The 22,020-nt window shown below is 55.0% G+C and overlaps 1 protein-coding gene across 1 annotated transcript in view; it reads right to left on the reverse strand.

Moving 5' to 3' along the window:
* TRABD2B (TraB domain containing 2B) overlaps positions 1-22,020 on the reverse strand; it is a 209,606-nt gene that overhangs the window by 15,434 nt on the left and 172,152 nt on the right. Inside the window, exons 3-4 of the mRNA XM_057747975.1 lie at positions 18,869-19,015; positions 12,121-12,295 (exon numbers count right to left, since the gene is read on the reverse strand). Of these exons, the coding sequence (XP_057603958.1) occupies positions 12,121-12,295; positions 18,869-19,015 (322 nt within the window). The remainder of the gene's footprint in view (positions 1-12,120; positions 12,296-18,868; positions 19,016-22,020) is intronic.

Here is a 22,020-nt window from a genome sequence, read left to right on the forward strand (position 1 = left end):
CAGAAGACTTTAGATACTTTGAGAAGTAACAAGCAATCAGTGGGCTTCCTAGGTGGCTCAGTGGTTAAGAGTCTGCCTGCCAATGCAGGGGACACGGGTTCGATCCCTGCTCCAGGAAGATCCCACATGCTGTGGAGCAGCTAAGCCCGTGTGCCACAACTATTGAGCCCATGTGCCATAACTACTGAAGCTCACGCGCCTAGAGCCTGTGCTCTGCAACAAGAGAAACCGCAGCCATGAGGAGCCCATGCAGCACAATGAAGAGTAGCCCCTGCTTGCCACAACTAGAGAAGGCCCGTGTGCAACAACAAAGACCCAACACAGCCAATAAATACATAAATTTATAAAAAATAATAATAGCATACTTTAAAAAAAAAAGAAGCAATCAGCAATGATTTTCTCAAATTCCCAACCCCTCCTTCTCTAAGCCACACAGGCCTTCATCTCATTCCCTCCAGGGTGGGGAGGTGTCTGCTCCCTGCAAGGGGCAGCTCCTGCAGGAGGCTTTCTCACCTGAGGTTCCTGCCCCAGGACTGTCCAGAGCAGCTGCCACTCCCGAGCCCAGGTTCCCATCGTCACCCACCCCTCACCCTCTTTGGGGCTTGGTTTCATAGGACCCCACGACCCTGTTCTGTCCTGTTTTCTTTATAGTCCTCTCACTGCCCCCTCTCTGTCCTCCTGATGAGTTCCTCTTTCTCCTGACTAATAAATGTGGGTGCCCCTGGGAACCCTTCCCACAGCCTTCTTTTCTTCTCACTCGATTCACAGTCCATGGACTGTGAATCCATCCATTCACATGGTTTCAGCTGCCTCATACTGTTGAACACTCTGGACCCACTGCCCTAGCCCAGACTCATCTGCCTGGCAGCCTCCTGGGCTTCTCCACCCAACATCCTCCAGAGCCTCACCCTCCCCTCCTGGAAGTGTCTCAGAGGAGCTCCGCTATCCAAGTCAGAAGGGTCCATCTTCACTCTTCCTCCTCTCTCCTCATTCTCATCCAATCAGTCACCAGAGTCCCCGGATTTTACCTCCTAACCATGCTTGACCTTGGCCCAGGTCACCATCACCTTCTGCCGGAATCATGGCAGACAGCATCCTCCTTGCTCTCTCTGGTTCACCCTCTTCACCGCAGCTGGAATGAGCTCCCCACACCCCAGAGCTGCCTCTGTCAGAACCTGTCCCCAACAAGCCACTTGAGGGGAGACCAAGAGCTTTTCGAGGGCAGGGGCCATGCCTGATCCATCTTTGTTCCCAGGGCTAAGATCAAGTCTGGCGCAGGGTGGTGGCTTCATGAATGTTTGTTGAATGAATGCGTGAATGAATGACGGAATCGGTTACTCCCTATCCTTTGCATGATCTCATCTTATCCCCAGGAGACCTGAGCTCAAGGATCCCCTCCCCTCGTAGCCCCAGCTCAACCCCTTGGTGATGCTCCTACACCCATCTCGGGAGCTTGGCTGCCGGAGCAGCCCTGAGTCAGGGCCCAGCGCACGCCATCCCCAGGGGCTGGCAGACAGGGCTCAGGCTTGCCTCCAAGGTCACAAATCCTGAAAATGGCACCACACCTATCCTGGAACCTGCAGGGAAGGTGTGGAAAGCTTCCAAAGGGGCCCCTCAGTGTCGGAGCTCAGCCTGCGTGGCTTGCCCAGGCTCCCGGGGTCTCCTGGCCACCGCTCAGCAGTTCCTTCCAGGACTGACAGCTGCTCTCTGGCCAGCTCTCTGCAGGAAGGCACGTCCCATTTCATCTGCTGAGGCCGCGTGGACCAGGAGAGGAGGCAAGAGAGGGAGGACGGTGGGGGCAGGGCACACAGAGTCACAGAGACAGTGGAGGAGAGGGACACACGGAGAGAGGCAGAGAGAGGGGAGACCCTCAGAGACAGACAGGGAGGAGGAGAGAGCTCCAGAACACAGGGAGACAGAGAAAAGAAAGAAGAGGGGGCGAGAGGGGTTGGGAGACAGGCTGCAACAGACACAGAGACACAGAGACAGCGGTAGAGAGAGAGGAAAAAGGAGAGACGCCGGGACAGAGAGAAAGAGATACAAAGAGGCAGAGATAGAGAGGCAAGGAGAGGAGGGAGAAAGAGGAGAGAGGAGAAAGAGAACTCAGAAACAAACACAAAGGGCGTGGAGGAGAGATCGATACACCAAGGACATCAGGGAAGGCTTCCTGGAAGAGGGGCCCAGGAAGGGTGGATTCAAACAGATATATTGGGGGTGGGGATGAGAACCAGGCAAGGGGAAGAGGATTATAGGTTTGACAAATGGTAAGGCCAGTTTGGTGGCTGTGTCCCCTGACCCTGCAAGCCAGAGTATCACTTAAAGGCAGGGACAGTGTTCTCCTCTGACTGGGCAGAGCCCCGTAATGTTTTAGTGCAGAGACAAAAGCTCCTCTTCTTCCAGGCATGAGGCGGTCTGTGCCAGGGCACAAGGCACAGTTAGTAAAGCACAGGCTGGGTCTTGTCCCTACCCATCAGCTGGGTACAGCCCGGTAGCCCCCATTTATCCTCCGACATGAAAAGCAGGGTAGGACAGAGCTAAGAATCCTGTCCTGTGGTTAGCACAGAAAACCTGGCTCAACAGCCAACCAGCTGTGTGACCTCAGGCAGTTTCCTTCCCCTCTCTGAGTCTCAGTTTCCTTACAAAGGTCGCATGGGTCCTCCCACCTCTATGAGTCCATCATGTGATGACCTGAACATAAACTCCTTCTCAGTGAGTCTCCTGGGCACACGATGCTTTTTAAACGCTATTCATTTCATCCTTTCAGCAGCCTTTCCAGGTACCCCCAGTTTACAGATGAAGGAACTGCAGCTCAGCGAGGGGACAAGACTCGCTCGAGGTTACACAGCCGGTAAAAGGCAAAGCTTGGGCTTCCATCCAGAGATATCCTAGTTTGCTGCACGGCCGGTACACCCACTCTGAAGCACTGGCAGTTGCGAGGGATCCGGAGCTCATGTTTTGGGGTCAGGGCATCGTCAGAAACATGTGTCCCTTCCAGGATTCACCAGATCGGAGAGGGAAGTGTTCGAGGGTTCAGAGAGAAGAACACACCAGTTAACAGGGTCATTTCAAGACAGTGTTGGGGGGCCCGCTGGAAGGGAGGAGGGGGGAACCAGATGTTCCCACAAAGGCTCCAAAGTAACACGGGCTCCCCTCGGCCAGCACACATGTTTTCTCTCCAGAGAGTCCAACGGGTTTCCAGTTTTGTCTTCCTGGAAGAGGGAGTCCAAGCCCATATTTATGTTCCGTCTGAAATTAATGCAAGGGGGCCTTTCAAGTGCTAATCTTGCTGCCAGGATCAGCCGCCGGATATCAAGCAACAGCAGTGTTTGTTTACTGGAGGAAGTGTGACAGGAGGGCTAGACAGATGGACCCAGGGGTGGATGGACAATTGGGGGTACCTCGGGGCTTTGGATCTCCCAAGGAGGGTCTGCCTGGGAAACTGGTAGGGCCGAGTTTTCTTTCTCCTGCCCTGCCAGCCAGGCAGGGCTGGACCGGGGCCTTTTCAGTTCAGCAAGGACGGAGATGATGTCTCCCCTGTACCCAGTTTCGTGCCAGGAGCTGAGACACATGGTCCCCCGCCCGGAGGACATCACAGGGTGGAGGCGAGGCGGGCACGCAAACAATGACAGGACAGAGTGAGCTGTGGTTGAGGGAGCGCTGCCAGGGGCTACGAAGCCGAAGAGGAAGGGTCAGGACACAGACCAGGGGGTCAGCCTCGCCCTCGGGCCCCGCCCTTGTCGCACAATGAGGACATAAGCCCTGGGGAGTCTGATGAACCTGCACCCTAAGGGCCTGGAGCCGCGGAGCTTCCTCCACAAGCCTCCCCTGGGCCCTCCTACATGCCAGGCATGTGCCAGGCTGGGGTCGCTGAGATAGGTCAGGTGTGACGCCTTTCCCTCTCGGGGTCGGGCACCACCCCGGACCCAGGCAGTGACTGTGCAGAGGGACTCAAGGTCAGCGTGAGGCGCTGTGAGGACAGCCCTGGAGACGGAGCTTGTGACGGGTTCTGTGACCTGCAGGGAGCCCAGCGCAGGGTCCGCTGCAGTCATGGTTACCGCTCTTTACAATATTCGGAGGCTCCTCTCCTAGAATGTCAGCACCCAGGACCCCAGGAGAGCACCCTGTTGGCCAACCACTGTCCTGAGCCTCACTGTCCCTTGGGGCTGAGACCAGCCATGGGGGGGTCTCCCTGCAGGGTCCCAGCTGGGTTCTTAGAGGCCACCGAGCACTTCTGCCCTGTCCCCTGGACAGCCCTGCTCTTCCCTGCTTGGCAGTCCTGTTCTTGGAGGACCGTGGGCTCTGAAATAATAATGATGATGTAAGAGCTCACACGCACCAGGCCTGAGCTGCACGTGTGCCACCCACTGGCGCCAGGCTCCTCTGAGAGGGACTCTGAGGGCCAAGAGAAGCCAAGTACCTGGTCTGCCCAGGCTCCTTCCTGTGAGGAGAGGTGCTGGGCTGTCAGGCTCTGAGGCCCATGCTCTTCACCCAGGACACTCTATTCTCCCCAGCCTTCCCCACATGCCCAGTAAGAGTGCTGAGCCCGTGGATGACGTTCCGGACATCCTGACTCACAAACACAGGTCCAGCCTGGTCCAGAGGGCAGGGCTGGCTCTAGTTAGGGACAAGCTAACAGATGGGACGTTCCTCTGGCTGGCTGGATGTTCTGGGCTGAAACAGGAAGGGTGACTCTGGCCAAGGATCGCAGCCCGGAGCAGGCGTGCCAGCTGCCAGATGTGTACATGGTGGGGTGGCAGGGCTCTTTGAAATACCATCAGAAACTCTGAAACAATTCTGGACGCTGTGGCCTCATGTCCCAATGTGGGGAGAATGGCAGGCCATGGGCGTTTGCCCGGGAGAAGAGAAAGTCCTGGGTGCGTGCTATTTTCTGGGTCCCTCATTTCTAAGGTTACCAGGGCCCTACATGGGCTGTGGCTGCTCTTCTGTGCTCAGCCATGAGCTCTGAGGAGTTTTTGTTCTGATGCCCCAGAGTGGAGAAACGGAGGGGAAGGAGGTGGTTGTGGGTCTTGCCCTGAGGACTGTGGGGATGATGAGAGGAACTGGAAGGCAGCTGGACTTGCATCAGGGAAATTTCAACCAACCAGTTCTCACCTCCTCCAGGAAGCCTTCTCTGACTTACCCTCCTTCCTAGACTAGGAGGTGACAAATGTGCTCAGCATAAGCAGAACTGTGATAGGGAAATCCTATGGGACTGTGGAATCCCAGAGAGGAGGTCATGGAAGGCCCAGGCAAGAGAGGGGAAGGTCATTCTCAGGAGAACAGAGGACCCAAGTAGCAGCTGGATGGCTTTTTAGGGAGACTGGCATCAGAAAGAATGGCTTAGTCAGTGTTGACCTTTGGTCCACTCCAGTTCTAAGATTCTCTCACTTCTCATCTCCACCTTGATTTACCCATCTGCCAAATGGACTAATAAATACCACACTGTCTCCCTCCAAGAGGCGTTGAGGACGTGAAAGCCACATGAGCTGATGGATATGGTGTTCTTCAAGCAGGATGCTGCCCACAGTCCAAGGAGCAATTGCTGCTGTTATTAATTTTTGAATGTTACTGGCATTCGGTGTATTGGGCTTCCATCTCTCTCTTCTCTCAAGCCCGGGTTTTCACCATGAGTCAAACTCTGTGCCCCAGCCCCACAGGCATGTTCCTGATTGCGGGTCCATGGCACTTCAGCTGGGGTCCGAGAGAGGCTGGCGCAGCCTGCAGGCTGGGTGTGCTGGATGTGCAGGTGCTTGGGGCAACAGCTACAGCACCTCTGTCTCTGATGCTCACACAGCCTGGCTTTCAACTCTTCAAATCCTGCTTTATGCTTGGACTTCTGCTTCCTGTGTGTGTGGCGGGGTGGAGGGTGGGGTGCAGGGGCAGGTTGCAGCAGTCTTACGTGGAGGAATTTCCAGGCCCTAGAGGGCTTTTAGCACCATACTCCTCCCAAGGAATCCAAGAGTGATTGAAGCAAACTCTGCTAGAGGGTTGGAATGCTATGATGATGGAGCGTTGGGATATCAGAACCACACAATCTTAGAGTGACAGGCTGTTAGGGTTAAAAGACTTGGGAAGGTCAGAAGTTAGAATTATATTCAGATTGTAGCATGCTGGGGCTACAGACTATATAATAACCACTGGCTCTCAGAGTTCAAAATGAATGGGCCCTATAGTTAACTGGTCTACCCTTGAGCCTGGCTTGTGTCTCCAACCCAGCTCTGCCAGCCCCCACATTATGCATTTTGTTCCAGACTCCAGGATTGCTGAATAAGTAAATACAACTTAAGAAAGCCCCAGTTCCCTAGAGCTAGGGACAAAATTGCCATTTTCTTCTAGTCTCTGGGACAGAGACCCCCCTCTCCCTCCACGCCAGAGGCCTGGGATCCAAGAGATCTCATGTGACTGAATGGAAGGAACTTGTTTCTGGGTGATTTGGTCTAGTATGTCTTTAACGAACATCTCCTGGGTGCTGGCAATTCAGTGGAGACATGGGCCCTGCCCCGGAGTAGTTCCCGGTCAGTGGGGTGCTTACGGAGCGGGGAGTGCTAGAACAAAATCAGGAGAAGGCCTGGGGGACTGCATCTACATTTATACCCCAGACGTCCAGTGTTGCCGTAGGAAATCTTACAGCCTGTGACTTGGGACCACTGCAGGTTCACAGGCCCTCAGTCACCAATCAGCATGGTCTATGTTCCCAGCAATCAGAGCAGATGTGGGACAGGCATGTGGCCTAATCCAGGTCCAAAGCAGACATCACTAATCAGTCAGACCTCCTCTCTGGTGAGCTCCAATGTGGTCTTGTCATCCTTTATGTACCACACTCCAGGCAGCCATCCCAATCAATCACAGTTGGCTCATGATATGAAATTCATTTAAGAGCCTGTCCATGTCAGTTCTTATGGCCAGTCTCTCTTAGATTTATATCAAATGTTCTCCTGTCTTCAAACCAAGAACCAGTCCCCAGACCCGTCTTTCTCTGCACATGACTTCAACTTCCACTTTATAGAGTGGAGCTTTGATTAGAAGCCATCAGGTCCCCTTTCCACCACCAAATCATCTTCCTGCCAGCCATCTCCCTCCTCCGATTACAGGTGAGGAAGTGCCCTTTTCTATCCAAGCAAACCCTCTGCCTGAGCTCTGGCCCCCACTTTCCTGCCTTCGGATTAGTCCTTTTTTCCCACTTTCTCTCCTGTATCATCGCCTCACCCCTCCTATTGTACTCTTTCCATCATGTTTTAGGCTTGCTCAATTCTCTCCCACCTTAAGAAAAGGTGGGTGAGTGGGAGAAACAATACAGTTACCAACTTTTAATTTTGCCAAATAAGGGTTTTGAAAGCTCTGTCTCATATTACCATCCTTTTCTTTTTAAAGCAAAAGAGGTTTAACTTCAAACACAGTAGAAAGAAGATAGTTTCAGCATATAAGCCTGTAAATTGAATACATTTCATTAATAAAAAATTCACCAACTTGTGCTTACTTTTCTCAGTTATTTGTAGACCAGAGGAAATCCAAGGACACACTTAAGGTCTCTGAGTACCCTCAGGCTCAGCGTCTCAAATTGCATGGGCCTGGCAGTTGGGAAGCAGCCCTGCCCCCACCCTGGGCTGGCGCAACCCTCCATGGCAGTGGCCTGGCTCCTTCCAGAGCATCCCAGTTTGCACACTGGCCACAGTCACCTCCTGGGGGGGCGGGGCTTCCACCTGGGTCCCCAGCTGTCACCCAGGCCTGCTCAGAGTTGTCACACATGTCCACACCCCAACTATCCCAGAACCTGCTGGATAACCTCCAGAAGAGGCCAGACAGCACCTGGATACAGAAACATCACAGATGCTAAGAAGTGTACTCATCTGTGGGATTTACCAGCTGAAAAGATACTTTCCCACAAAATCGTCAATCTTTCTGGAAGTCTACAGCAAGGGCACCATGTATGGGGGGAAATGACCCAGACCAGGACCCAAGAGGCCAAGATTCAAGTTGAAGGGCTGCCTGTATGGCCTTGAAGAAGCCATTCATCCTTTCTGGGCCTTAGTTTTCATCTACAAAATGATTATAATAACCCCCAGGTTGTGGGGTTATTGTGAAGATCAGAGGTAATGTAATCTAAGAGCCTGCAGTGGTGGCTGGCCCACAGTAGGGTCTTTATGGTAAGGATCCCTCCACCATGATAGAGAGTTTAATGCTATTATCTAAAGTACAACTCGGGACTTCCCTGGTGGCGCAGTGGTTAAGAATCCACCTGCCGATGCAGGGGACACGGGTTCAATTCCTGGTCCGGGAAGATCCCACATGCCACAGAGCAACGAAGCCCATGCGCCACAACTACTGAGCCCACGTGCTGTAGCTACTGAAGCCCATGTGCCTAGAGCCCGTGCTCCACAACAAGAGAAACCACTGCAATGAGAAGCCCGCGCACCACAACAAAGAGTAGCCCCACTCTCTGCAACTAGAGAAAGCCCGTACGCAGCAGTGAAGACCCAACACAGCCAAATAATAATAATAATGATAATTTTAAAAAGTACATCTAGCACAATCCAAGGAGGCAGGTGTATTGTCCCCATTTTACAGATGAGAGACTAAGGTCCCTGAAGGTGAAGTGGCTTTCCCAGGCTCTCTTAGTTAAGAGTGGTGGAGCCCGGCTTTACACCCAGGCATCCTGACTCCAAAGCTCTGACCCTTTGCATAGAATCCCCCTGTAGAGCAGGACAGAGCAGTCAGCCTACAGCACCGGGAATCGCAGTCCGTGCTTGTGGGCTCTCAGGAGGGGTCCGGAGCAGGGGTGGGCTGGGGACGGATCTGGATAGGCATGGGGCAGCCAGGCAGGTGGAGGCACGTTCTCCTGCTCACTCCGGTGAACCTGAGCTGGCCCCTGAGGCTGGTCTGCTGTAGAATGGCAGACACTCAGGCTGTAGAATGACAGAACCGGCAAGGCCAGGCCGGGGGTGGCCGGGTGTCTCACGGTTATGTTCCTGTGTCCTAAGCTAGTTCATAGAGACACTCATGAAACTGGATCTGAGAGACTGCTGCGCAAGCAGACACCCGCTGCGGGATGGTGGAGAGTATTTCCAGGGGCACAGACCCTCCCTCCCTCCCTTCCACAGCCTCGGGAGCCTTGTGCCTTCCCTGGGGACTGGACAGGGGGTGGGCAAGGAGGCACCCCTCATGTACGTCCTCAGCCTGCCACAGGACGTGGCACGTGGGAGCCACGTGGCCATAAAGACACAACGAGGTAGGCGTGGACTTCCGTCTCCACGGGTTGTGTGTGGACCTGTCCCACGTCGACACACATTCCCTGCCACAGTTCCACTTGGCTGGCTTCCTGACTGCACGTGAGAACAGACCCGTGACCACAGCTCCGGGCCTGGGGACCAGTCCTGGCTCTGTCCCCAACTTGCCATGAGCGTCCCCCGTGTCCTGGTCTCTGTGGATCTCAGTCTGCCCGTGGCTATGATGAGGTGGGCAGGCTCGAGCTTGGAGGCTGTGTCCAGCTTTGACATTCTCAGGTTGAGGGTAGATTTGCAGCACGGAGCAGGCTATTTGCTCCAGGTGTGGCTGAGCCAGAAGTGGCAGCTGCCCACAACCCTGGGCCTGTTGCTATAGGACAGAGGGTCTCTAAGAGCCGTGGTGGGGCTCCCATTGCCCTGACTTTACTGGTGGCCTCTCCTAAGCTCTCCAGGTCCAGGAGACCAGGACTGGAGGATCTGGTCAACATTCATTCATCTGTTCCTGCCTTCACTTATTCATTCTTTCATACATTCACTGAGCTCAAAACCTATTACACATTAGTGAAAACACAGGGGTGATTAAGTGAAGCCTGCTCTCCTGGAGCTCAGAGTGCTGCTGGGAGACAGACCCAGCACCATCCACGGGCTCCACTGTGGGGAAGAGCCTGGAAGCAGGGAGAGGACCAGGAGACTGGAGCTGATGGACGCTTGGACCAAGACAGTGGCAGTGAGGATGGACGGAGTAGACAGGTGTGAGGCCTTTTTGGTGGTCTGTCAAAAGGATTTCAACTGGAATTCAGAGATGGGGAAGAAACTGGAGGTGGGTAGGAGGCCTGCGTGCTGGCCTGATGCCTGAGTGGACACGGGTGCCCCCATGGACTTGGGGTTTCAGTGTCAGGGGCTGCCAAGGCCTTTGTGATTTTCAGCTCTAGGCGCTCCTGTTTCCACACCCACAGGAAGCAGCTAGTGTTAGCTACCCCCAGCCCCTGGGTGACTAGTCCTGAGCCCTGGGGCAGGCGAGGCAGGTGGGACAGGTGGAGCATGCAGAATGCTGGACCTCTTACTGGCCTCCCTCCGTGACCGGGCTCTCTAGGGGCTCCTCTTAGGCTGGGGGAGGAGCCTGGGGGCAAGCTGAGCTCTGAGCGGCTCCCCTTCCGTGGTCAGCTATGGGCCATTCTAGCACAGGATGCACTGCCCAGATGCCCACAGGAGGGAGGACTGGGGAGGCTGCTGGGATGGTGAGTGAGGGAGAGGGTGTGTTGGGGAGCACTTACTTTCTTGCATGGTCCCCAAAGCTGTCCTGACTCATGCCAGGTCCCCAGCAGGTGTCCTGCAGACAAAGTCCTGCTTCTACTGTCTCCTTCAGGAAGCTTCTCCCACCCCTAAAGGAACCCCTCTCTTCTCAGAAATCTGTTTGAATAGCCCTTGGAATCGCAGATGGCCCAAGTGAGTCCTGGCTCTTTCTGCTCAGATGAGTGTACGGAGGCTGCCAGAGGGGAGGGAAGGGACTTGCCAGAGGCCACATCAGGCCGTGGCACAACTCCACCGCGAGCCCAGAACTCTCCGTCCAGCTGCAGGTGTGGTCTTCAAGAGGCTGTCCCAGAGGTCCTGCGTTTCCGAGGCCCTCCCACGTGCCTCTGCTGTGCTGAGGTTGCAGGGGAGGGAAGACAGGTGCAGACACACACAAACCCTGGATCTTGCCCTTGAAGTATCTGGGACTGAATAGTGGGGGGCGGGTGAGGCAGACCTCCAGCAGTGGACATGCCCCATTATGAACAAAGACGTCCATACAGGCCCTTCTGTGCTCAGCTGCTCAGCTTGATCCAACTCAGCATGATGCAGGCAGGCAGTGTGTGGGGAGCGAGGCAGGGAAGGGAGGGGAGAGAGGACAGCGTCAGCGAGCGCAGTGCCCACGAGGGCGACACCCACCCACCGTCTCATTTAATTCTCACGTAATAGGAGGTGAATTTGTTCAGCCCAAATTACAAGTAACATGAGCAAGAAATACGTTCGTTCATCATCGTAGCTCTGGAGGAAAAGCTGTTGAATAAAGGAGGCAAATGCAGCATCTCGGTCCCAACATGGACAGCACTGTCATCAGGAGAGACAGCCATGGAGAAAGGAAGAAAGAGTGAGGGAGAAGAAGCAGGAGAGAGAAGAGAGGAACAGGGAGAGAGATGCTGAGCAAGTCCCATGCCTGCATGTCTGGACTTCCCAGAGCCCCAGAAGGAGCATCAAGTTCATGGTCCTTCGAGTTAATGGTGATGATGAAATTTGTATTAATTATCATCATAATGATGCCGATAATTGTGGCTGCCACTTTGAGTTCCTATTACGTGGTGCTAATCTTTGCAACTATTCTACAAGGTAGGTCGTTTCAATTCATCACGTAATTATTCTATCACTGCCCATTCATAGAAGAGGGACTTGAGCCCTGGAGAAGGTCCCCCCCAAGGCCACGCAGCCCAGAGGGGGCTGGGCTGGGATCTGGAGCCTGGGCTGTGGGATGCCAGAGCTGCCTTCTCTCCATTGGACCACGTGGCTCTCACTGACCCGGCCTTGGCTCTGCGGGGTGGGCCCAAGGCTGGGCTGGACACTGGGCGCTGGCTTCAGTTCTGGGCTCTCCATATGGCCTCCTGGGGCATGAGGGGGCCACAGAAGTTGTCCTGGTTTTGGCAGGGATCACTGCGCTTGCCCACGGGAACTGTCACAAAAGAAGCCTTGACCAGAAGCAGGGCACTTGCTTTGGATCCCATCTCTGCTGAACACTGTGTGGCTTTTCCTGCTCATTCTGGGCCCCAACTCTTCCCTTTATGAAGTAGAGGTCAGGAGAGGGTCCAGCAAATCTCTCAGCTCTTAAGGATTCGGCCAATAATCCCTTCCCCACTCCGGCCCAAACCTGCTCCGAAGGCAAAGAAGCAGATCTTGTCCTCGTTCTCCTGCAGAAGCGTCATGACCCTCTTCCCCATCCGTTCATTTCTTTTGTAGATGAGCTCCTGGCGGAAGTAGCTGTCGATCTCCTGGGCCGTGACCTGCTCGTGCGGCGGGAGGGTGGTGTTGATAAAGTTGGGAAGCTGTAAAGGCAAGACAGAGACGGCCTTCAGTTCTCTCTGGAGCAGAGTGGGCTTCCAACAAACACACACAGCCCATTGTGGGGCCGGGTAACTTACCTTTATTAAGATAATTGATGTTTTTCATCAATTCCAAGATGCTTTGAGATGACTGTTGTTATCCCAGTTTTACAAATAGAGAAAGAAGAGCGAAAGATCCAGAGACAGGTGCAGAGTCACACAGCGAACTAAACGGCGGAGCCAGGCTGAGAGCCCTGGACACAAGTATCACTCCTGCGTCTCTGCCTTGTTGAACCTCAGCTTCCGGACACTGAGGTCTTGGGAGGCTCTTGCTGTAGCACTGACCCTGTCACTGGCACATACAGGGCATCTGGTTCTGCAGGCAGGTGTGGAGGGTCAGCTGAGCTGCCTGCCTGGTGTAGCAGAAAGGCTGAACCTGGGCCCTGTCCTGATACTGTGTGACTTTGGCCAAGTTACTTAACTGTTCTGAGTCCTGGCTTCCTCATCTGTAAGATGCGGTTGACAGGAGTGTAGGGGATTGCACGAGATGACGGGTGCTGTCGTGGACACCTTTCAGCCCATCCCACCCTACAGAGGTGAGAGGAGGGGTCATAACCTTTGGTTTTCCCAGTGTATGAGCCCTGGTTGGCCACTTTCTGTTGCCACCACTACCTCTCCATCCCCAGCTCTACCACTTCCCAGGACGTGACCCAAAGCCTCCATCCCTTCTTAAAAACTGTAGGGAATTTCCTGGCAGTCCAGTGGTTAGGACTCAGCACTCTCACTGTCAGGGGCCCAGGTTAGATCCCTGGCTGGGGAACTAAGAGCCCGCAAGCTGTGTGGTGTGGCCAAAAAACCCTAAAAAACCTTTCACTCCAGGACCAAGGCTTCCTCCCATGATGATGGCTGGTTCCACAACCTGGCTTGGAACTATCCATATTTCCTGGCTCTCAGCCCCATGTTGGCACCCAGCCACGTGGCCTGGGGCCAGCATCTCGGACGTGTGCTTGACCAAGGCAGACAGCTCCTTGAGTTCAGGGATAGCACCTGTGTCGTTCCTGGGCCCCTGCTGCCCGGCACAAAGTAGATGCCTAGCATAGGTTTCTGGAGCCTTGAACATAAAGATGTGCTGTCCTTCTTTACCACATCACCTCTTCCTGTTCTTCCATTCCCAACCTGTTGTCTCCCTAACCTGCTCCAGCACTGTGGCCTCCAGCACGTGGGTGGGGTGCAAGAGGAAGGCGTGGACCACTGAGGAACATAAGGCTGTGAGTCAGAACATACCCTCTATTTCCCCACAACCCACCAGTGTCATTCTAACCTCCAAGCCCTTGCTCACAGGATGTCTTCCACCTGGAGTGCCCCCTTCCATCACTCTGTTTTCACCAACCCAGGCCCAAAGCACAGGACAGAAGGCCTAGCTGACTGGTGGACTAGCCAGATGGAGACTCATTTCCTGCAGGTTTTAGCCCAGCCACATGGCTTCTAGAGCCGCTGACGAGTTGTCAGCCCTCTTTCTGAGGAAAATGGAGGTGTCAACAGAGGCTGAACCGGGAGGGACTCTGGGGAGGTTGGGACATCCGCCTATGCTATCTGTTGGCCAAGGGCCAGAGCATTCCCCAAGTGAGAGAGAGAGGCTCCTTTGCCAGAAAGGCCAGATATGCTGTTCTTGGAGGAACAAGACAATGATACGACAGATGGTCCCTAAACTTGAGCAGTGCACAACCTGGGTAGCTGTATGCAGCTGCTCTGCCAGTGTCCAATCAGGACCAGCACAGAGTCAGTGCTTGAGGACTGTTTGAAAAAGGGATATATGAAGGAATAGAGTTCTTACTTCCTCCCCCAACGGTGGAAGGAATGCTTGGCAGCCCTGATAAAACAGGTCACACTTGGACCTGATGCCGCTATAGGAAATACTGCAGGCTTCTGAGTAGGGGAGCACAAGAAAGGCTGCGACTCAGAGGAGTTATTTCTGGAAACATGGCCCTCACAGTCTTCTCTCCATTCCTTGGGTATGGAAGAGAATATGGGACGATGTTGTACCAACAAATAAATATTTGTTCAATGGGTGAATGAATGGCTGGATGGACGGGCTTGCAGGCAGTAGCTCTGGAGGTTATGAATGTAAGTCCTGAAGTCAGACAGCCTGGTCAGCTCGGGTTGGAATCCTTCTTTTGCTGCTTACTAGCTGGGTGGCCTCTGTAACTTGCAAGTTACTTGGCCTCTCTGAGACTCAGTTTCCAAATTGGTCATATAGGGGTTATATATATTACCGTAGGAATTAAACAAGATCAGTTTTGGGAAGTGCTTAGCATAGCACATGGCACAAAGGAAGTCTTGACTAAACATCAGCTTTGTACAGCTAGCCTGGAGGATGGAACTGCCTCTGTCATCTTTCCCCTACAATGGCAGAGGCTACAGGAAAGGGTGGCCTTGGACGGGGACAGAGATGGGGATAACAGAGAGATAGCCTTCAGAACCATCAGAGAGCCCTAAAGGCAGCATTCTGCTTCCTTTCCCTTCTTCCAAGCGTCCCGGCAGAGGCCTTCTCCCTGGGACCTCTGATGTGTCCAGCCCTCCCTCCTTGGTTCCCTGACCATGAGTGTGCATTTGTGGAAGATGAATCTCCATTCAATCCTTAGGGAGTATTAAAAAAAAAAAAAGGAAAAAAAAGAACCAGAAAGTTCAATGTCAAAGCTGCGAAGAAGCTGGGCTAGCCACTCAGTTCCCTGGGCTGCCCAGCAGCTGGCTGACATTCTCTGCATGTTTCATGCTGATGAGCCCTGGCTCCATGCCGAGGATGAGGCCTGGCTGGATGGAAGCAAATTAATGATGTCATTAGACTTGTTGGGAACTTTAAATCTGCTGTGACAAGTTCAAGTGCAGGACGTATGATAACATTTTAAAGAGGACACATTGGGTCCCCAGGGCCCTAGAGTGCTGGGTCCAAGATGGAGTGATGAGAAGATGGGCCAGGCAGAGCTGGGGCAGGCCTGTGAGGCTCCCCTGACCCCCAACCAAGACTGGGTCAGCTCTAGTGGTCAAGCGCTCAGGTCCGCTGATGTCACAACCTCAATGTCCTCACCTCTTCTCTTTACCCTGTCCATCCAACAGACACCTTCTGAAAACTTCCATGGGTCCAGCCCTGTGTCCAGCTAGGAGGCCACAGAGAACCCTCAGACTGGGTCTGCTGCCCTGGATAAGGTTCACGGCCAGTGGAGATCAGAACACTGGGGACCACGTGCTTTCAGAGGGCAGTGAGGGATGTGGGAGGCTGGATGAGGCCCCTAAGAGGGTGACCACGTGTCTTGGTTTGCCCAGGACAGTCCAGGTTCATGGCTAGGGTAGATTGCTGCATGCCTGTCAATTATTCTGACTCCATTATATTTGACCTTTCACTCGCAAAAGCATCTGAGTATGGACAATAAATATACATGGCTATTCTACACCTAACGCAGGTTGGGGGCTCAGAGAAGGCTTCCCAGGGGAGGGGCCTGTGGATCCCCCTGCTGATTTGAGGGCATTGACAGTGCTAGTGACCGGAGAGCTGCAGAAGGCCAGGGCCTCAGCCATTTCTGAAGGTGGGATGGGGTGGTAGGGTGGAGGGATGAGGCAAAGCAGACCACATGCCTGGCCCCTGTCTGCCAGTGTTATCCTCCTGGGCCCTGTATCTGTCCAGCCCCGGTCTCCAGAGGCTGTTCCAGCAGCCTCAGCATTGCAGCCCGAGGTATCTTTCTGACCACATCCCTCTCTGGCTTAAACACCCTGTGGTGTCAGCCTCAGCGAGCATTCGCACCCCACATGGTCTGCCCTCTGCTTTGCAGATCATTCCTCAGGACCTCCCACTTTCCTGCACCCCCAGGCACGTAGCTTGCTCTGCCTGCCTGTCCCTGCCTTGGTCCACATCTGGCCGACTCTACTCGCAAGCCTGGTCCAATACCACCTTCACCTGCAGCCCTCCCCAGCTGCAGCGGTGACTGCCCTCTCCAGCCCCTGTATCCTTCGAGGCCTCCGGCTGCAGACCCCTTCTCTGTTAGCACATGGGTACTGAATTTAGCCTTGCTACCCTGAAACTAGGCTTTTCTATGTCTGGGGGTGGGGCTGCCTAGTCCCTCCCTTGAGGGCTAGACTCTGCCTGTGCACCCCTGGTGCAGCTGGGTTGCTCTTTCAATCTGGGTGAGCCAACCTACCTGTGCTCTCTGCCCCACTTCAAGTATAGGCACTACCAGGAGACCCCCGATGTAGTTCACCTGCCAGAGTCACGTCAGTGGTTCTGGACACAGGAGCAAAGAAAATCTGAGCTTGTCATCCCCTGAGGTCACCCCATCCTTTCCTCTCTCAGCTTAGTGTCCCGCCCTCCACGGTCAGGGCCTTGTCCTGCACACCCTCGCCCCAGCCCGGCCATGCCATGGCCAGACCATCCCGAGTGGTGACTGGATCTCCCTTGGCCACACCGCTCCCTGGCCGCTCAGGGCTTGCCAGCCTCTTCCCAGCAGCGCCAGGCTCCATCACTTGGTGGATGGCTGGTGAAACACCTGTGAGCCTCGTGCTGCCAGGGTTCTCCTCTCTCTCTCCTTTACCAGTGAGACCGAGCACCCAGAATCCCAGCTTCCTGTGCGAGGCCTCGGAACCCTTCCTCCCTCACCCCCTGCACTGCACTGAGCACAGCGCACCTGCGCTTGCCCATGTGGCACTGCTCACTGCTACTCACTCTGTGCCACGCCCCACGCTGGGCCCTGGGACAAGAGTGGGCGACGCATCCTTGCTCTCGAGGAGCTTAGGGTCCAGCGGGGTCCCCGGCCATGCCTCCGGCCTAGACTTTCACCCTTCCTCCTGCTGCCTCTTGCCTCCAGCTCGTTCCCACCGTTTCCTCTGCTGGAACGTTCTTCTGCCTCCTGTCTGGGACCAATGCAGGTTCTTCTCTGACCTCTCATCTTGCAGGCACCTTTCCTTCTCTTCCCAGCCCTGCCCCACCCCTACCCCCAAGCCCTCCTAAATTCCCGCTCCTGCCACATGCTCCAAGGGCCTCCTCTGCTCTCCCTCGTAGCAAGGATCGTGCTTTGGTGCAATTGCTTGTTGAATCTCCCTTTTTCTCCTGTGAGACCCTCAGCCCCATGAGGGCAGCTCTCTGAGGCTCCCCCCCATATCCCTTTCCATAGCTCTGTGCCTGGCATTTATAAACTGTTTCCTTCATTCACCCAATGTATACGGAGTCGTGCTCTATGCTAGGTGCCGCTCCAGCCAATTATCAGTGAATAAAACAGACCCACATCCCTGCCCTTAGGGAGTTTATGCTGTAGTGGGAAAGGACAGACAATAAAGAATCACTGATCAGAATCAAGGGATAAACGTGTGCGAGAAGAGGGTAGAGGCCAAGAGGGGAAAGTGGAACATAACAAAGGGGACAGGTGCCAGGGGTGGGGGGTCGGGCTGCAGTTCTAGACCAGGAGGCTGGGGCCTGCCTCGCTGAGACGACGATATTTACGTCTTGAAGGCAGAGGGGGGGTGAGTCATGGTGACACCTGGGGAAAGGCCTTCCTGGAAGAGGGAACAGCCAGTGCAAAGGCGACACGTGTGGTGGGCTCACGGGTCAGCAGGGAGGCCCGTGGGGCTGAGCAGCCTGTGTGGGAGGAGGCAGAGGACACGGGCTGGAGGCTGGGGAAAGACCACGGGGCCACGCAGGCCGTCGTGGAGACCCCGGCTTTACCCTGAGAAACATGCAGAGCCGTTGCCGTGCCCTGAGCGGGGAGGTGGCCTGTTCTAATTCAGCTGCCTCTTGAATGGGTGGGTCATCAAGCACCAGACGTGGAAAGCACCAGGGGGCCTAGCGGTGCCCAGGAGAACATCTGACGCCTCCCAGGGCTTAAGAGGAGCCCGGAGGGAGGAGCCTGCACAAGGGCTGAGCAGTGGGCAAGGGCAAGGTGCGCGGGGGAGGTGCTGCAAGCGGCAGAGGCCAGCGGGACGAGGTCTGAGTGGCAGGGCACCTGGGCTGGGACAAGGTCTGTGGGGGGCGGGACATGCACGGGGGTGGGGGGGCTGGACTGCCTGCGAAGAATCTTGGAATTTATCCCGAGGGCACCAGGAAGCCTGGTGGGGCCATGCTCAGCTTGTTGGCTCCCATCCGCTGTCGGCCCAGCCTGCGGGTACTCTTTCCTCTAGGACTCGAACGGCGGCAGAGCGCCCTGCGCTGGACTCAAGCCCAAGCTCTGAGCAACTGTGGGCTTCCCCTTCCCCGGGGTCTAATCTCCCCAGATGCTGGTCTGAGCCTCAACGAGACCTCCCTGTTCGCACAGGCTAAGCTTCCACGGTCTAGGCCCCCGAGCCTGGCTCAACTGTTGCTCTTGACAACTTGATAACAGCCAACAAGTTGGTGGCCTTGGGCAAGTCTCTATCCCTCCCTGAGCCTCGGTTTCCCTATCTGTAAAACGGGGATGCCAACAGCTCCTGCTTACCATGGCTGGAGAGAAGATCACCTGCACCCGGCAAACAGGAGGTGTCTAATAAATGCCTTCCTATGGGCCTGGCCTTAGGACCTGGTGCCCCAGAGGCTGCCCGGGCGGGACAGGGGGGCCTCACCTGGGACGTGTCGTGGTTGAAGATGACGGCGTTGAGGTCGCCGCAGTTGTAGTGCTTGACGAGGTCCTCGGTGGTGTAGGGCGCCTGCAGGCTCCCGGCCCGCACGCTCTCGTGCTGCAGCAGCGTCTGGTTCAGGGCAAAGAGCACCTGCGGAGAGGGAGGAGAGGTGTCAAGGCTGCGTTCAGGGACCCTGCTGAGGTCCCTGACCCCTCCAGGACTGGCCCTCCTCCTGCTGGACTTTGGGGCAACAGGCCTGAAACAGGGTGTGTGAGAAAGATGTGGAGAGCCTGTCACCAGCCGGCGCCGCCTGAATGTTCCGTGTCTCTGCTCCTCCCTAACTGGCCTCTCATCACGTTCAGTGTGCTCTCATCTCCACTCCATTGCCCTCACAGTTCCCCAGTCCAGCTCTCGGTATCAACAACTTATCTAATAATGAGGCAAAGAGAGCCCTACTTGTGTCTGAGTATTGGCATAATGAATGAGTTTTTCTTTTGACTCCTTTCTTCTCCTGTGCTTAGAAAAGTTCTAGAAGGAGCACAGACTCATTTTGGAATCAAGAGCACCCCCAAACAAAGCAAAACAAACAAATGAACAAAAACCCCACAAAGCCCATTATATGTCAAGGCGCAACCCAAACACCACCTTCTCTGGAAGCCATCCTCACACCAGGCAAAGGCCTTAGGAGCTGGGCCCCAGAGTCAGATCCATTCTTCCATTCAGCGTGGGTTTCCTCCAGTGCCTCTGCGCTCTGGGCCGCTGCGCCAGGCTCTGGGGACACAGCTGTGCCCAGCCAGACCTGCCAGGCATCAGGATCACTTGGAGTGCTATACAAAAATATCAGAGAGTCCAGAATTGGAATCTCTGAGGTAGAGCCCAGGATGTGTATTTTTAACAGGCTCCCTGGGAACCTTCTTAAGCAGTCCAATTGCTTCTGGCATTTGAGGACCATGGCTCTAGTGGAACATGGCCAGACAAGGAACAAGGCCCTGAGAGATGATCTAAAACGTCCCATTTTAGATGGGGAAGCTGAAGCCCAGGAGGAGAAGGGATGTGGCCAATTCTGCATGGCTGGGACCGGTGCCAGCTTCACACAACTATGCATCCCAGACTCCCTTGGCCAACACAAGGGAGGAGCTTGACCATTAAGTGGGTTGTTTAGCAGAGACAGAGGGATAAACAACTGCAGTTCCTGTGTAAAATGTCAGGAGGTAGTCTCAGGCCACCTGTCTTTGCTGTTTCCCCAGCTCCAGCCTACCTGGCGTCCCTCAGGCCCTGCTCATCCTGTCTGTACACTGTCTTAGACAACATACCCCCAGCCTCTTAGTCCACACCAATTCAGGCCCAAGCATCTCTCTCTGGGTCCATTGCAACCCATGCTCCTCCCTGCAGACCCCCTCCCTTCCCACCTATCCCATATTCTTCTGCCACAGCAATCTTTTAAAAACACAAATCTGATGGACTTTTTCCTTTTTGCTCAAAACTTTCATGGACGCCTGCTGCCCCAAGGATAAGAGCCTAGCTCTTCACTGGAGCTGCAAGGCAGTGACCTGGCCACTGCTGTGGTCAGTGACCTCGTTTGCAGCCCTTGTGTCTCCAAATGCTCAACTACTCAGCAATCTTCTGTCACTGTGCTTCGTATATGCTGTTCCCTGTGCGTGAGAAACCTCCCGCCTCCATTCTGCACTTGAAAATCAAGACTTGGCCTTCCAGGCTCTGCTCAGATGTTTCCTCCATGAAGCTTCTCTGAGCACCTGGGGGCTGGGCGAGGCCCCTCTCCAGAGCTCCCGTGGTCTCCCTTTGTGGCAGACTGATACAGCAATGGCCCCAAACCTTAACCCCTCCCTGTAAACATATGTTTGGCCGTGGACCTCTGCAGCTCCCTCGCATTCTGACTCTGGACTTGCTGCGTTACAGGTGGAGGCCACCATTACGAGCCTCCATCGCCGAGTGGAGGGAGCGTTACACACGCTGCTCTTACACGTCCACATTGCCTTGAGAGCAGCCCAGCCTGGGCTCCTGGAGGGGGAGAGGTGTGCAGGGCAGAGCCCAGCTGCTTCCGTTGTCCCACCAGGGCTGTCCTGGTCCGGCCGACAGCCAGCCGGCTCCCAGACAAGCAAGGGAGCCCAGCTGAGCCCAGCTGAGCCTGCTTGCCTGCAGCTGGGCCCAGACATTGCAGCAAATGCTTCACAGCACAGCTGTGGAGAGAGATGAGTGACACACTCTGCTTCCCTCCAGCAGGGCATGAACATTAGATTATAACCGCAGTTTAGCTACCTGTCTGCTCCCTTAGGCCGTGAGCTGCTTGAAGACAGGAATTGCATCCTATTTATTTTTTCATCGGCAGCACTCAGCACTGTACTTGCTAGAGGATGTCACCCATCCTTCCTTTAGCACTTTTGACACCTGCTGTGGTCAATTCATAATCCAACGTTACTCAGTAAGCCCTTCAGACTCGCCCCTAGACCTCTGGCATTCTGTCTGCACTTGGGGCACGCTGCCACCACGTGGCAGAAGTTTCCACCAAGTAGCATTAGCCACGTGGTTCCAGAACACATAATCTGAACAGAAAAGCTCAGGCAATAGGTACACAAAGTCTGGCTAAAATACTGTCTTGGGCGACGGGGCCAAGCTTATGCTTGTGAGATCACCTCCACCCGTCCCCTCCCATTTTTGTTTCTGGCCAGGCAGGAGAGCCGGGTTGCACTGAGCTGTGGCAGCCCAGCCTGCTCCCCATAATGAGCTGGCAGGAGATGAGGTCAGACCCCACCGTCCCACCTCTGGGCCTTCTCCAGGCCTCCAGGTTCTGGCTGCCACCCCTGAAATCCGACCTGCAGCCACCTGGCGCAGGGTGTCGATGGCAGCAGGGTGGTTGGGGATGGATCACAGGAGGCAGCAGCTCTGTTGCCACGGACATCGCTACGGCAACAGGCACTTCCTCCCACGTGGCACATGCCTGGGATGAAAGTGTCTGTGGCGGGCTGGAGCGCTCTCCTCCTCTGGGGGCCGGGACACGCAGACTTCCTGTGACCACAGCCTGTGCTGCACACACCTGCCCTGCAGCTTCTCCGCACCGGCACCACCTGGCCTGTGCTGAGGTCATTGACTCAGGCGCCCAGAAGACCCGGCTGGAGGGGAAATGGCCCCCTGGACTC

This window comes from Hippopotamus amphibius, chromosome 1 (assembly GCF_030028045.1).
Source record: "Hippopotamus amphibius kiboko isolate mHipAmp2 chromosome 1, mHipAmp2.hap2, whole genome shotgun sequence".
NCBI lineage: Eukaryota > Metazoa > Chordata > Mammalia > Artiodactyla > Hippopotamidae > Hippopotamus > Hippopotamus amphibius.